We start from the raw sequence: 17251 nt of genomic DNA, 5'->3' as shown, positions 1-17251 counted from the left end.
CTCAGATACCCTACTAGTTTGTGCAGGGGAGCTGGCAGCACTCAGCACTGTAGGATAGGAACCAATCAGCAGCTAGATGGACCTGATAGGGAACTGAAGCTTGTCTTTGTGTGAAAGCAGGGCTGCAATTTGCTATCCCCCTCCTGCTGTGCTTTTGGCAGGGACTGTTAGGACGCACCCACACCTTTTCTGAACAGACAGGGACCAGAGAGGATCTTATAGGGAGCTCCAATTAAGTTTTTTTTTAAAAAAAAACATTAATTTTAAGCCAGCTAGTGCCTTCTATTTATAGACCCAGTCCTGACCCGCCCACCGCTGATGTCACAAAGGGGGCGCGTGCCTAAAAATTGAAGACTGGGTACTGGGAAGCTGGCAGTGTTAGGTCATGAGCGGGGAGGGCAAGCCGTGGAGCTGGACCCAAACATGCTCACGACCTGAAAATTTATTTCAGAGGTCGCACCGTCCCGCACATCACTACAACTCACCTCATGGCAGCAGTGCCCCTGACTACTAAAGGGTAACAAAGAAGTAGGAATTATACACATTATGTTTTGAGTTTCAGTTCTAGCACAAGCCTTCATAGAAACCCACAGCAATTTCCCATCTACTTTTTTGCCAATTCACAGAACATCAGGTAAGTGAGCTTAGGGGCCAACTCACAATATACAGTTCATAAACAATACAAAAGTCACAATACAAGGCTGAATAGTAATGAATTAATATTCATATTACATGGCAGCTCAGAAACCAGCAATTACATTTGATATCCAGCCCTGTAGCATCAGCTCCTTTGACAGACAAACCTGATTCTCTCCTTGATTATTTCCAGCGACCCCATAACCTAGCTTATTCCCCAGAGCATACTGAGCATGTGCAGTGGCACTGACACTCAAAAGATGGCCTAACAAGATCCAAAATGGAGAGCTCCAGTAGACAGTTTTGAAGGTCTGCATTGTTACTGTTTAAGGACCGCTGAATCGCTCTCCAGGTATAGTATGTAGCAAAAGTATTAAGCCCTATATAATAACGTAAAACACATCTTTATTTCAATCTGCCAGGTGGAGATTACATTTTGTGTCAACTGTAAAATAAAACATGTTAACCAGTGATCACAAATACATGAACTGAAAATAAAACTGTATTTTAATTTATGTAAAGATGGCGAGACACCACGACAACACAAGTCCCATGCCACATATGGCTTTAAAGCCTGTGCAGTGCTTATTGGTCGCAAAGCTGCTTATCCACGTGACTGTACGTAAAAATTGAATCCTTATGGTTTCCTTGTTCAGAAACTCTAATTCACATTGCTGAAATTATACACACAGCAGTTCTTCAGACGAGGCTAAAGCCTTCATAGTGATCTATAGCTTGAATCAGTTTGGATCGCAGAGTTTCTTTCTTGCTGTATTTGGGGAGATCCAAGAGGTTGAAGCAGGTGTGAGCGACTGGTAGGAACTGTTCTCCTCCTCCTGTTGGCTGAATGACAAGCTTTAAACTTTTCATACCGAGAATAGGAATCCGATCGCTGCCAGTAAGGAATACTGTGAAGGAAACAAAGAATGTCATCAAAAGTCACTGATAATATGAAGAGAGAGAACCACTTGTTCCACACACTGCACTCATACCTTAAGGCAGTGCTGTCAAACTTCTGTGGTACCAAGGGCCGGAATTTTTCCGACCTACGTGGTGGAGGGCCGATAATGGAAGACAGTTTTGACCACTCCCCTTTTTGAAACTGCACCCACTTGAAACCACACCCATATTAATGGTTGTAGTACAGAAAAAAAACTGCCATACTCTGCCTGCCCTACCCTGCCTGTGTGTGCCATACTCTGCCATCCCTACGATGCCTGCATGTGCCATACTTTGACTGTGTGTGCCATACTTGGCCTGTGTGTGCCATACTCTACCTGCCCTACCCTGCCAGTGTGTACCATACTCTGCCTGCCCTACCCTGCCTGTGTATGCCATACTCTGCCTGCCCTACCCTGCCTGTGTGTGCCATACTCTGCCTGCCCTACCATGCCTGTGTGTGCCATACTCTGCTTGCCCTATGCTGTATGGCACACACAGGCAGCATACAGTGACACAATGCTGGCACTGCTCCTACAGTCTACACAATAACTATATATTAAAAAAAATTTTAATTGCAGTACCACCTCAGTATATGTTCTTTTTGTAAAGTGCAGGGATTATTTGTGGGTTTCTACTGCTCCTACATTCTGTCTGAGGTGTGAACAGGGGAACAATGAGGGTGATTACAGCCTGAGCCTTGGGTGTGAACACTGCAGGGGGTGAACAATGCAGGGATTAAAGGTGTGAACAACACAGGGGATTACATGTTTAAACAATACAGCCTGAATCTGAGGTGAGAACCATGCAGGGGGGCAGTTAATCTCAGTACTGATACCATTTAAAGCTTACACAAGGGTAAGTCATCAAAGCAGCCAGACAGTTAGGGGCCACACAGAGGGGGGTCAGTCAGTTGAACAGCACTGCCTTAAGGATATTAGGGAAACCAAGATAGACAGAGTTCAGTAACTAAAAGCATTGTGTATTCAGACCTGCCATGTCCGTTTAGGCAGAAATCTGAGGGCAGATATTCAGTACGAGAAGTGTAATGGCACGTGGCTTCCTTTAGCAGAACTGGCAGCTACATGGACCACTTCCTAGTACCATCACCAGGGCTTTACCCTGAAACATCTGTATAGGCGAAACTGGCCATGTGTAACAGTACCTAGAAGTTCTCCATAAATTAATAAAAATCACCAGTCTAGAGCAACAAACAACAGGTTTCCATGATTGATGGGTACCTCTACACAGTGTGGGGCGTGAATGCCAACTAAGTGAAAGGAATTGGAGCTCCAGTTCAATAATAAAATAACTTACGCAAGAATTGTTTTTTCTTTTCCAAGGGTAATGCATGAAAAATTTCCCAGAACATCTTAATTGTAGGGTGGTCGGCCCAATACTCTCCTTTGTATTCTGTGCTCTAAAAGATAGAATCGAATAGCAAATAGGTTAAAAGTGATATTGCACTGCTAAATTCTGGATCTGGAATATATAATATGTTTCCAGATATTTTCCTGGGACTCCTATGTGAAAGGTTTTTTATAACAAGGTAACTTCCGATTGTTCTGCTTGTCCCGCTGTATGAGATTAAAACCAAACTGAAAAACACTGTCAAAAATTTATATTACAGTGATATACTGATCAGACAAGTATTCATGGATATATGTATCTGAGGAGAGATTTTAAAATCATGAGTGGCTCTCCTTTCTTGAAGTCAAAGATTTAAGAAGTTGAGTTTAACAGTTATTATCTAGTAATGGGAATGGTCTGAACCAAGTAATGGAATTACGTTTTACTACTACAATTCAAATAAACAGTGGGGGTTTACTTTTTCCTTTCATATACCTTAGATAAACCATGACAAAGTGTATCTGTTACAGGAATACTGTCATGAGAAAACAGGTTTTTATCAAAACACATCAGTTAATAGAGCTTCTCCAGCAGAATCCTGCACTGAAATCTGTTTTTAAAATAAGCAAACAGATTTTTTTTTATATTCAATTTTGAAATTTCACATGGGGCTAGCCATATTCTTCATTTCCCAGGGTGCCAAAGCCATGTGACTTGTGCTTGGATAAACTTCAGTCACACTTTACTGCTGTGCTGCAAATGGAGTGATATTTACCCCCCTTCCAGCAACCAATCAGCAGAACAATGGGAAGGTAGCAAGATAGCAGCTCCCAGTAGATATCACAATACCACTCAACAGTAAGAAATAATGGTATTATAATGATCTTTCTGCCTAAGCCTGGTCCTACCCTCCCCTTTTCTATCTCTATTGATGGCACCCTCATCAACCCGGTCGATTCGGCGCGTTGTTTGGGGGTGATCTTTGACTCCTGTCTCTCCTTCTCTGACCATATTAACACCACTGTCAAAACCTGTCACTTTTTCATGTGCAATATTGCCAAAATCTGTCCCTTTCTCTCTACTGCAACAGCTAGGCTGCTCATGCATGCTCTCATCCTATCCCGACTTGACTATTGTAACCTGCTACTAATCAGCCTCCCTAACTCCCATCTTTCCCCCCTACAGTCTATATTAAATACTGCTGCCAGAATTCTCCTCCTTTCGTCCAGGAGAGTTCAGGCCCTTCCCCTGCTAAAGTCCTTATCGTGGCTTCCTATTAAACAAAGAATTTCTTACAAACTCCTTCTCTTAACCTTCAAAGCCCTCCATTCCTCTGCTCCTCACTACATCTCTTCTCTTGTGTCTCCGTACATTCCTGGCCGACTCCTTCGTTCCTCGCAGAGCAACCGTTTGGTTGCGCCCCCCACTACTACTGCTGTTTCCTGCCTTAATCCTTTCTGCCTTGCTGCCCCTTACATTTGGAATGCCCTCCCTGACTTCCTCCGGAGAGAATCCTCCCTCAGTCTTTTTAAAACCAAACTAAAAGACTACCATTTGGAGCACTCGCCCAGCACCTGATCTGGGAACTAGCACTTATATTGTAATGTCACCCACTGTGACCTACAGCACTTATATTTGCCTATTTGTGTCTGTAAGTTACCCTCCCATATAGATTGTAAGCTCTACGGGGCAGGGACCTCCTTCCTCTTGTGTCTTTGACTCTTAACTTATTGTAACTGTATCTTGTATTTATTTGTGCTTATTGTAATACTTTGTATTTATCTATTTTAATACCCCTGTTTATATTAATGTAGTCTACTGTACAGCGCTGCGTACATAAGTAGCGCTTTATAAATAAAGTTATACATACATACATACAAATCCAAATCCCCTTGGGACTCCTCCAGTTACATGGAAGTAGGAGAAACAATAGGTTACCTGAAAGCAGTTCTAATGTGTAGTGCAGGTTCTTTCTGAAAGCTCAGAATCAGGCAAAATGGACTGAGATGGCACCTACACCCCAATATTACAACTAAAAAAAATACATTTGTTGGTTCAAGAATAACATTTTAAATGCCAGAGTGAATTATTTGCTATGTAAACAGTGTAATTTAGAAATAAAAAGTACACCATAAAAATCATGACAGTATCCCTTTAAAGGTACGTAAATACCAAAAATCCATAGGTCTGAAAGTCAATGCAGAAATATCTATCTATATATATATATATATATATTATATATCTTGTGAGCAATGGTTTAAGCTGGCCATACACTCGCCAATATAATTCAGCTTCTTGAACATCTTTGTCCCGATAATTTTCGTACCATGGCGATCAGTTGTTTAGTCAACTGGACAGGATAGAAAATTTCCATTGGATAACGATAAATTCTATGCATGTATTGATATCCTTGGGGGACCTACAATGCATTTCTGGGACATCACTTTTGTATGATTTTGTGCCAATTGTTTTATGTTCAGAACATCCTCTGATCTGTTATTTTTAGTAACAAAACAGTGATGTGATCCGTATCTACTTACTTTTTCGAGTTCCTTCCAGTCATAGGCGGTATTGCCAATCACCATGGCCTGCAGTTCATTGGGCTGGAAGAGCTCGAGTACCTTGCTACCACACACTTTGTGAAATCCTGCACTAAACGCACTGAATAAGGAAGCCACAGACTGATTGAAGATGTAGTCTACATAGGCATCTACGAAGTCCTGCCTGTGCACAGAAATACATATCTGGTTATTGGTTACAATGAATATAGACTCTGCACAAAGTGGAAACTGCAAAAGAGATGGCAGCTGTTACAGGGCCCAGAACAACATAAGGGAAATGATGTTATTTAGAGTTAAAGGTTGACTCTGTTTGTCAGGAAGCTACAAATAAAATACTTCTTAAAGTACATGCACATGGATAACAATAGTTTTTCAATGTAAAAAAAATGCTATGATTTTTAAGCAAACGCGTTTGGCCCAGTGCCAGCTGTACAATATATTTAAATCCATAAGAAATCCTTAAAGGAACAGTTCAGCGTAAAAATGAAACTGGGTAAGATGGATAGACTGCGCAACATAAAAAATATCTGCAATAAAGTTAGTGGGCAAAAATGTAATCTACAAAGGCTGGAGTGAGCAGACGTCTAACATAATAGCCAGAACACTACTTCCTGCTTTCAGTTCTCTAGCCTCTTAGTTTGTCGGTGAAGGGACATAACTGTTCAGTTAGTTTGTGAGCACGCAGGTCAGATTCAAATGCAAACGAACTGAACAGTTATGTCTCATATGCCCCCCCCCTCCCCTTAAGTCACTGATTGGGTACTGACTGCTAACAGCTTAGAGAGGTGGAAACAGGAAGTAGTGTTTTGGGCATTATGTTAGACATCTGCCTGCTCCAGCTGCTCTAACTATATTGAAAACATTTTTTTATTTTGCGCAGTCTGTCTATTTTACCCAACTTCATTTTTTACACAGAACTGTTCCTTTAAATCTTGAGACTACTGGCCTTTTAATCAGGGCTTCTTAACCAAAGGTTTCCTGCATCTATAATGAATCTGCCTGTTCAGGGGTAAAGCACTGATGGAATATTTGGTGGCTGTGACCCCAGTAGTGCCGACAAGAACCATCACAGCGACTCATGAAGGGAACAGGCCATCCAATGGCGTCTTCTTAGAAATAAGATTATGGAATGTTAATCTGTTCCACACACAAATGGAAAGTCATAAAACAGTTGCCAGAACACTAAAGGTTGTGCCTCAACCCTTTCTCTTAGATTGTAAGCTCTTTTGGGCAGGGCCCTCTTTACCTCTTGTATCGGTTATTGATTGATTTATATGTTACTCTGTATGTCCAATGTATGAAACCCACTTATTGTACAGCGCGGCGGAATATGTTGGCGCTTTATAAATAAATGTTAATAATAATAAAGGTTCATCAAAGCACCAGACTATCGCTAAAAAGACGCATTAAAGTATATGTTTTGTACCCACGTAAACAATACGTCTATAAGACCCTAAGAAAAAGAATTAACACTTTAGGTGCTGCCACAGAACACCCAGGACAATCCTTGCCTCTGATAAGGTTGATAAGGCACTGCTAATGCCTTAAGCTGGCCATACACGCACCGATACAATCGTACGAAACCTCGTTTCGTACGATATTCGGTGCGTGAATGGCATGTCGGCGAGTCGACCGATATCGCAGGAAGCTGCTGATATCGGACGACTCACCGATCGGCCAGGTTAGAAAATTTTGATCGGGTGCCATAGAAGGCGCCTGACCAAAATCTGCTGTCAGGGCTGAATCGGCAGAAGGAGGTAGAAATCCTATTGTTTCTACCTCCTTATCTGCTGTTTCAGCCCTGACTGTGTGTGACCGATGGTCGCACGAAACATCGTCAGATCGCCACGTGTATGGCCAGATTTAGATTCTGAGTGCGCCACCAAAAGCTTAAAGCCAGGAATGCCACACATACAGTATGTTTCTGTAGCTGTTGTCATCCATCATTTCCATTATCCTCGGCTAGTTAGCGGTGTAACTGCCATACCTAACATCCGCGCTCCAAGCAATGAACCTCATAGCATGTCACTTAAAAAGGTCAGGAATCAAAAAAACTTACCTGTTTTTCCTATTCACTGGTATCTCAGCTCCATTTGGGATTAGCTCTCTGACTTCTGTTGTTCCGAAGTTTTCTACTGTGATCTATTTAGGAAATATAAGGGTATAAATGGCTGCAGAGTACAGAAAATTATTTGTAGCTAAGAGCCACTGAAACAGATACACATTTGAAAGGCAACATACCTGAATAGCCCTTATACAAACAGGGCTTCTATAAATGCTCAGTAAAACACAAGGATGGGTTACTTTGCATCCCTCTATATAAAAACACCACTAGGATAGGGTGCAGAGAAAGAGATTAAAGTACTACAATGCTCTGTAACAACTGTTTAGTCCTGTGTCTGTTTCACACACCTCTTAGGAGGTATCTGAAACATAAATCCAAAAATCATTATAGAAAAATAAAGATGGCCTTATGTCATCATATTGTGAGCAGTGTAAAACCTGCTATAAGAATAAAATGTAGTGTTTATTTTGAAGTTCACCTTACTGTGCTTTAGAGCCCTGAATGCCGCAGCACATAATTACATTAGTTTCTATGCACATCAAATGCCTCTTTGTTTTATTACTCAGTAACCTCAGTTGAAAGACATTTCTCTCCGGTGATATATTGGCTTGGAGGAGCAACCCACCAACCAGCTTGGGTAAACATCATATTTGCATGACATTATTTCACATGTGGAGTACATTTTCTTGGGCTAAATCACAACTTGAAAGCTCTGGATACCAGATATATATACAAACCCTGGCGTGCAAGAACACTCATACTGCAGGGCTAAACTATAAGTAGATTAATGCAGAACAGGAAATGAAAGCATCAAAGCAATGCTAGGTTTGCTACTGAGGAAAATCTTGTTAAAATTGGCAAATTCAGAGAAAAAGCCACATTAGTATGGGATAAATTAGATGAAATAGTGACCGCTGGGGAGGGGGCGAGCTATTACAAACAACTGCCGCTGGAGAAACCTGAAACTCATTACAGTGCAAAGAATGTCAGGATCTTTCAGTGCTGGAGAGGTCGTTGGCTCCAACAATTCTTGGAAGCGCCTAAATGTGTTTGTCTATGGCATTTCCAGGAGGGGAGATGTACCGTAAAATTGAGGCAGAATGTCTCTTCAATGTCATCTTCAGTATAGTCCAACAACTGCTGCATGCTCCTGCAACACAAACAGAGTAAAGTTACCTCTCTTTTTATGTAAACTCCCAGGCCCAGAATTCATGCATTACATGCGTTGCTATGACCAGCAGGAAGAACATCCCAGAATGCCCAGACAGCCAAAAGTTGCCATCTGTGTTCCAGCTACTGCTGGTAGGCTGCCTACTGAAAGTACTATTGCTATAACATATCACAAACATATTTTATTATATGCCCAAAAACACAACTGATTTGGAAAATCTTTATGTCTTCAAGTGAGACCATAGTAACCATGTAGCAGTTTATTGGCATTTCTGACCTGTAAACAAATGCAGCAGTACCAAACTATATCTCCAAAGGCCCACAGCAGTAATAAGCATACTTAAAGAAACAGTAACACCAAAAAAATAAAAATGCATCAAAGTAACTAAACTAACTAACTAGTTGTATGCTTGCTTCAGAAAGACAACTATACTTTATATATAAACCGTGCTGTGTAGCCATCAGGGCAGCCATTCAAAAGGAGAAAAGGCACAAGTTACATAGCAGATAAAACACCATTGTATGCTGCAGGGTTTAACTGTTATCTGCTATGTAACCTGTGCCTTTCTCCTTTATTCCAGGTTAAATGGCTGTCACCATGGCTACTCAGCAGCTTATTTATATCAACTATAGTAGTGTTCCTGAAGCAAACACACCAGTTTACCTGTGCAACAGTACATTAAATAAGGTTGGGTAAAAGTAAACATCTTTTTTCTACTCCAAACTGGCAAACTGCAAATTTTTGCTAAAATCAGTGTGTGTCATTAGGCTCTCCCCTTACTCCCTCAGTATATCAGGCTCTTCCCTTACTCCCTCAGTATATCAGGCTCTCCCCTTACTCCCTCAGTATATCAGGCTCTCCCCTTACTCCCTCAGTATATCAGGCTCTCCCCTTACTCCCTCAGTATATCAGGCTCTCCACTCTCTCTCCCTCAGTATTTCAGCCTCTCCACTTTCTCCCTCAGTACACCAGGCTCTCCCCTCTCTCCCTTAGTATTTCAGCCTCTCCCTCAGTATATCAGGCTCTCCCCTTACTCCCTCAGTCTATCAGGCTCTCCCCTCTCTCCCTCAGTATTTCAGCCTCTCCACTTTCTCCCTCAGTACATCAGCCTCTCCCCTCTCTCCCTTAGTATTTCAGCCTCCCCTTTCTCCCTCAGTTTATCAGGCTCTCCCCTTACTCCCTCAGTATATCAGGCACTCCCCTTTCTCCCTCAGTATATCAGGCACTCCCATTTCTCCCTTAGTATTTCAGCCTCTCCCTCAGTATATCAGGCTCTCTCCTCTCTCCCTCAGTATATCGGCCTCTCCCCTTTCTTCCTCAGTATTTCAGCCTCTCCCCTTTCTCCCTTAATATTTCAGCCTCTCTCCTCTCTCCCTCAGTATATCAGCCTCTCCCCTTTCTACATCAGTATTTCAGGCTCTCCCTTTTCTCCCTCAGTATATCAGGCTCTCTCCTCTCTCCCTCAGTATATCAGCCTCTCCCCTTTCTCCCTCAGTATTTCAGCCTCTCCCCTTTCTCCCTTAATATTTCAGCCTCTCTCCTCTCTCCCTCAGTATATCAGCCTCTCCCCTTTCTTCCTCAGTATATCAGCTGCTCCCCTTTCTCCCTCAGTATATCAGCCTCCTCCCTTTCTACATCAGTATTTCAGCCTCTCCCCTTTCTCCCTCAGTATATCAGTCTCTCCCCTCTCTCCTTTAGTATATTAGCCTCTGCCCTTTCTCCCTTAGTACACCAGCCTCCCCCCTTTCTCCCTCAATATATCAGTCTCTTTTTTATTTAAAGTTCCTGTACTCTCTCTCTTATAACACATCAGCCTTTGCCTCTCATAATATTTCAGTCCTCAGATCTACCTATACTCATACACAGTTTCGTACATTAGCCTAAGTTCTCTTTGTTTTGTAGTGTCACAAGGTGTCACAAGGGGACTGCATTTAGAACACACATATTTAGTAAATTGTGCAGGAACTTCCATAATACTTTTGATGAAAAGGTAAAAAAAAAATTATCACAACTACCAAACCTTAACATAATGACTGACAGCAAAGTTATTGCTTTCCAAATCTGTGTAATTAATCTGTGTCAGGTAAGTATAACAGAGGCAGGGAAATTACTAACCGTCCGATAATAGGCATCAGCTCCTTTAAGTCTTCCAAGGATGGTTTCTTTTTTAAAAGCTTCTTATATAAAGCCAAAGGGAAGTGAAGCTCAATAATCGTGAAATTGTATATTGCTAAACCACAGACTACACCAATAAGGTGGAATAAATCACTGTCTTCAAAGGTCTGAAAAAAAATTAAACCGATATGAAAGCTCTGGAAGCATGAATGGGTTCTTATACAGAAGCATCTTCCAAACTGTCCCTTTGCTTTGTCACATGATGTTCTGCCTCTTTAGTATTTTTGAGAGACCCAGTGTATGTAGGCCAAAACATTCAACTTATGAGTCTAATAGATGTATAATTTAATTTATTTTCCCTTCCCCCAAAATAAAATGCCATACAGCACTTCTGTGGTCTTCTATTTTTCAGAAATTCTCTTGTAGAAAGTGGCAGGCTCATTAACATTATTGGCATCTGCTTAAAGGAGAATGCAAGTCAAAATTTAAAAAGCATACTGCCCAATAGTCCTCCTATTGTTTAGTAAAAACGCCACACCTAATCAAATATTTACTCAGTCACACTTACTTCACATTTTCTAGAACAGGCAGCCATCTCTAAAAAGGTATTCTCCCTTCCTTTCCCTCCTTGCTTCCTACTGCACATGTGTTTCATTCCCTTCCCCTCCCCTCTGCCAGATCCGCTTCTGATTGGCTGGTGGGCATGTGTAGCTCAGAACAGGAGACAGGATCAAGTTACACACATGCTCAGAGAATAGGAAGGCTGCCGCTGGCAGCCTACAGGAAGGGAAGAGAGATTTCAGTGATGTCACTGTAGTCTTCACACTGCTGTAGGCTGCCAGCACCATATCTCAGAGAAGCAAGCAGGGATCTGGGAATTTAGATATGCAGTAAGTACTTAAAAAGAATGCCTTTAGACTTACTTTTAATTTATATTAACCTTTCATTGTCCTTTAAACACCTTTTACTGAATTATATTATTTAAAAAGATAGGATTAACCTACAACACACTGTAAAAAACACATCTGTACATGCCGAGAGCTAGAGAATGAACCAGGCAAGGTTTTTACTGTGTTGTAGTCTACCATGTTGCCAGCTACTTGTAGCTACATTAGTAAGAGGTGATAACTATATACAGTAGAAAACATGCCTTTTAATTTAATCCATTCATTGAAACTTGATTGACATAATTACTATGGTAAGACATTATTTACCTTATCAGAAAACCAGATTAATCTGGATTCTTCGTAATATCTGAACATTCCATACTTGGGGTCCAGTAATTCTCTCATGATGAGTAGGAAAAACTCCTTACGAACGCCACCTGCATCAATTGCTTCTTCTCCAAAAAAGATTACCTTGAAGAAAGATTATAAAGGGAATATAAAGCTTCATGTACAAGATGTGTGCCCACCCATATACCTTTGCTTTTAATGTGTATAAAAACAAATGTAGCATCTTATTTTTTGCTACTTGCAAGAGGCCACTTCATATAACGCAACAGGAAAGTTCTGCTGAAGAAGGTACTGATATGAACTGCCAACAGGTATTCTAGCTGGCAACCTTAGTATACAGTATGTTTTACCACTATGTTTGTTTAATTAGCAAGCAGTCTCTGCCAGTGCTGATATATGCAACTACAAAGGGGAAGTTCACCTTTATCTCTAACATAATACAAGTTAATATAGATTTATTATAAGCAAGTTTTCAACTGCTATTTGGATGCAGAGGTCACTGACCCCAGCAACCAAAATACAGATCGGCTATGAGGCTAACCAGACCAGTTAATTGGTTGCTAGGGTAAGCAGGCCCCAGAAATTATATATTTGTTAAAATTCCAAGTCTGAAAATTGTAGAACAGAAACAGAACCCCAGCACTACTGTTTGGAGAGTAGTTTGTGTACACATGCTAGACACAGATGGAAAAACTGTTATTACTACAATACCCGCATTGGCTTTTTGTAGTCTATATTTTTGGTTTTCCTTAGGACTTCCATAGCATCACCAACAATATTATCTCTGCGAACAACTAATATCAGACAAGGATCCACTGATTCAGTTGCAGGAAATAACCAGGATAAGTTGTTTTGCCTATGAGCATTGTCAACTGCCATCTGAAAAATGGAGAATTAATTAGTTACATTTCCCAAGATATTCCAGTTCCTTTTTATGAAATAGAAGGCAAAATTCCAGCAAAGAGCTGTGCTGCAACTCTTCCAGATAAATGGGAATTCAGACATTGTATTTATTTCTGTCACTACACGTTTTTATGGCAGTGAAGGAATTACAATGTTCACCATAGGCCTTATATACTGTATAACTGGCTAACAAAACTGCATACATTAAAGATACTTCCTATTTTTGAAACAGATTTTCCCTGTGATAAAACAAACAGAATTGTGGTTGGCATAAAGAACACAAGTCAATTATATTTTTCAGGTGAGGGGGGGAAAAAGTGGTTTCCTCACAGAAAATAAAACAAGAGCCCATAAATTAGCTAGAAATAAATGCAAGTTTACAAGTTTTTTTTTTGCAAATGTAGCTAGGGCCATCTGGATGTCTGTTTTTCATAAACTTCCTATTGCTAAGCATATGTAGCCAAAATGACTCTGAGCCAGAGGATGAGAAGAGCTGCAGAGTTTCTTTGGGAAAGCTGAAAACTCCAAAGCTTAGAAAAAAACTAGTTTAAAACAAAACTACTTTTATAATAGGTACCTGCATCTGAATGACTGCATCTGTCTGCAGAAGTGTTGTCTTTGCCTGAGCATCAAAAACAAAGGGGTATGTGCAGATTGTAACTGGTGGATCAGCTACCTATAAAGAAAAAGAGCAATTAAGTACAATGTAGCAAAGGAAGAAATCAAAAGTTAGAAAGAAATTCAGCATGCAGCCAACACATACATGAATGAAAAAGTTGAAGGTTTCAGTTAAAACACAACTTAAATTGAGGTGGGCAATATCTGTCTGATGCGATCAGATAACAACAAAGGTAAGCATGCCATCGAGGCGAGGGCCACACTGACGAGCCAAGGGACCCATGCACAGGTGGAGAACCTGCCAATTCAGTATAAATGGGCCAATTTATCAGCTTAAATCTACTTTAAAAAAGCTATACTGGATTGCTGGCACATGGTTGGGTCAGGTCCAGGCCGAGTATTTTGTGATTATGCCCATGATGTAATTCTTTTAAACCAATCCAGCAGCTTCTAGTTTCTACTAATGTGGTCTGGACCTGTGCCAGCCTACTACCTATTGCTTTTTTGCGCTGCACCCCTTACTGAAGGTCTGGGGCATGTGCACCCAGACCCACCATTTACAGTGGTAGGGTACACCCCTACATCTAACTGGTATTTCCTGGTTTTAGCTTAAATCTACTGTGTACGGCCACCTTCATCAAAAAATGGCCAACAAGATACTGTCTGTTGCCTAGCACTTATAGATTAAATCCATTCTGTATATTTAAGTGGTCCAGAATACTCACTGTATAAAATTTGGATGCAAGTTTTTTCTTTTTTGTTTCAGTGCATCATTTGGAATGACATGGATTATGACAGGGATAACTAACATGATCTCATTTTGAGACAAAAATAAAAGTTGATATGTAGGGTGAAAAGTCTCAGGGCCAGAACTAGGGGTAAGTTGAAGCATGTGCCTTTTTGGTGACGTAACAAGTAAGTTGACCGGAGCAGGGTCAGAGCGCCGATCCAAGTAGTATTAGCCTTGGGCACCAATATTACTTAAAGTCTAGCGCCCTTACCTCATATAATCCATGATTCACATCCTGAGATAAAGCAATAGAAGGAAAGGAACAATATTATTATTATTCTACTCACATTTTAGAAATGTGTATGCATATAGATACATCCAGGAAGAGTAAAACCAATTCATAAAAAAGTTGCCTCAATTTATATACAATATATAAATTTAAAAGTAGAACTGAACCCAAAAGTAATGCATTAAAGGGCCAGTGACATTAAAAAGTGCCATATTTTATGTATATTTTAAGTTTGTATCTGATTACCTAGCACCCACAAATAAATTATTTCTTGGCAACTAATGCCCTGTTTCAGTCCTGTCCTATTTCTGGGCAGAGACAGATTTTATCCTACATTTTTTTACTTTTCTTCTCCTCATTCTTCAGCCACAGAGACCTTCACAGATCCAAGACTAACAAAGTTTGTGATTGCTGTAATTGGTAACATGTTTGTGGGGAAGGAAATTGTGTATTGACAAAGCAGACTCTGGGATCTGTGCAATTATATTTCAATTCCAGTGTTTGGTGGCCAAATTGTAATATTTTTCATAGAAAAGGAGCTCTGTAACTCCCAGAGGAGGCAGCTAGCTATAAGAGCTCGCTGAAGATTTTCAGGTGAGGAGCCCTAGCCTATTCTATTGCTGATCTGACCAAACACAGCACATACAACAAAACGTGCCTGCCACAAAAAAGGAATTATTCTACACAAAAATTAGATGCTCAGACCAAAAACTAACAGGGGACCACTAGAAAACTGGGGTTACAAAGATCAAAATCATTTCTTTCCTCTGTAAAACAAAAACATTAATATGTTCTTTTAGAATGAGATATTCTATATTCCAAAACCAGATGTTTCTTTAGACTTCTTGAGCTCAAGCACCCCTTTGTGGCCAGCATTTGTTCATACTCCCACAGCACATAACAAGGTCAGAGATAGAGGAGTAACCAAGAATACAAACTAGCATCCCACCCAAAATTTCACTCTAGTCCTAACAGACCATCACACAATCCAACATGATCTAAGCTGCTTTATCTAGAGAGAAAACATTTTCTGCTGATGTCTCACCAGTACATGAGGTAGGCATTTAGCTCTCATGAAGGTGGCATAGAACATACCTGCCTCTAACTGGTGTTACTGGCATTAGAGCTGTAAAGGACAAAACATGTTCTCTCTATACAGACCAGCATTATTTACCCTATAAACTACTGCTAATAATTAAAATGTATAACAGTTATTAAATCAATCACCTCTAAGTAAAGGAAATTTCCACATACCATTCCAGATGCTTGTTGCTTAATCCAGTTAATGTAGTCGTTTTGGATATCTACAAAATCTTGCACTTCATGAATGTAGAATTTATCATAGGGTATGATCTGTGCAGCTTTTTCATTTACCTGAGTAGAATACAGCAATAATTACTTATTAAATTATCTTTAAAGTGAAAAAATGAATGTACGAACTTTTTCGGGGTTTGAATTTTTCCAGAGTCAAAAACCCCAACCCGAAAAAGTTAGTAAACACCCCCCTATAAGATCTGTCATTTAGCATTTTAGGGCACATAGGAATACAGGCTGTTGGGGCGAGAACCACATAAACAAGCTGATGCAGTACTCGATCCGATGGAAAAATCAAACCTGCCCAATCGACATTTGGCCAATTTTTTATCAGATCCGACTCTGATCCGAATTGGTCTGAAGGAGCTAAATCGGCAGATTAAATGTATGGCCACATTAAAGGTACAGTTCAGCATAAAAATAAAACTGGGTAAATAGAAACACTTTTTATTTTGCACGGTTTAATATAGTTAGCCAAAAATGGCATCTATAAAGGCTGGAGTGTGGAGATAGATTGAGCCATAGACATAATAGCCAGAACACAACTTCCTCCTTTCAGGTCTCTAACCTCTTAGTTAGTCAATGACTTAAGGGGGGGCCCACAAGGGGCATAACTGTTTAGCTAGTTTTCTTTTGATACTGGGCACACAAGTCAGATTCAAAAGCAAACAGTTATGCTCCATATGGCACCCCTCAAGTCAATGATTGGTTACTGACTGGTAACAGGTTAGAGAGCTGCAAATGAGGAAGTTGAGTTCTGGCTATTATGTTAGACATCCGGTCATTCCAGAGCCTTTTCAGATTACATTTTCGGCTTACTAACTATATTTAAAACATGATTTATTTTGCACAGCCCATCTGTTTTACCCAGTTTCATTGTCACACTGAACAATCCCTTTAAGGCTGTCTCTGAAAGGAACTACTATCTAAAAAGTTAAATAGATTTATCAAATTTTTCTTATCCTGTTCCTGGCCATTAAAAGCTACTTTAATTGCAGTTTCCTGCTTCAGTGACATCAGACAAAGAATTTGGTTTGCTATGGAATTAGAAGGGTGAAGACACACAGAGCTACTAGTAGCAGCTACTAAAATACCCTGCCATAGACAATACTGAGATTTGCCTCTGCTAAAACACATGTACAGACAATTATCAGTAAATGATCAGCATTGTCTATTTTAGTAGCTGTGACAAGTAGCTGCTACTAGTAGTTCCGTGTGTCTTCTACCTTAAGGGTTACATGTCCCACAGAAAATAATGAAACACATTTCAAGCTAGCAAGAAACCAAAAACAAGTCATTATAAAACTTGTAGAAAGGCACAATCT

The 17251-nt window shown here is 40.3% G+C and overlaps 1 protein-coding gene across 2 annotated transcripts in view; it reads right to left on the bottom strand.

Annotated features, from left to right (window-relative positions):
- Nucleotides 1-1021: 1021 nt before the first annotated feature.
- Nucleotides 1022-17251, bottom strand: part of herc4 (HECT and RLD domain containing E3 ubiquitin protein ligase 4) — a 38503-nt gene continuing 22273 nt past the window's right edge. Inside the window, exons 15-25 of one of the 2 annotated variants that reach the window (XM_031904674.1) lie at nt 15867-15986; nt 14595-14618; nt 13553-13651; nt 12784-12951; nt 12052-12195; nt 10838-11004; nt 8635-8701; nt 7546-7628; nt 5466-5649; nt 2893-2995; nt 1022-1544 (exon numbers count right to left, since the gene is read on the bottom strand). In XM_031904674.1, the coding sequence (XP_031760534.1) occupies nt 1336-1544; nt 2893-2995; nt 5466-5649; nt 7546-7628; nt 8635-8701; nt 10838-11004; nt 12052-12195; nt 12784-12951; nt 13553-13651; nt 14595-14618; nt 15867-15986 (1368 nt within the window). In that variant the 3' untranslated portion in view covers nt 1022-1335. 2 annotated transcript variants of the gene reach the window in all.

This window comes from Xenopus tropicalis, chromosome 7 (assembly GCF_000004195.4).
Source record: "Xenopus tropicalis strain Nigerian chromosome 7, UCB_Xtro_10.0, whole genome shotgun sequence".
In the NCBI taxonomy this organism is placed as follows: domain Eukaryota; kingdom Metazoa; phylum Chordata; class Amphibia; order Anura; family Pipidae; genus Xenopus; species Xenopus tropicalis.
Note: the sequence above shows the minus strand (reverse complement) of the source record. Positions and strands in the feature narration are given on the sequence as shown.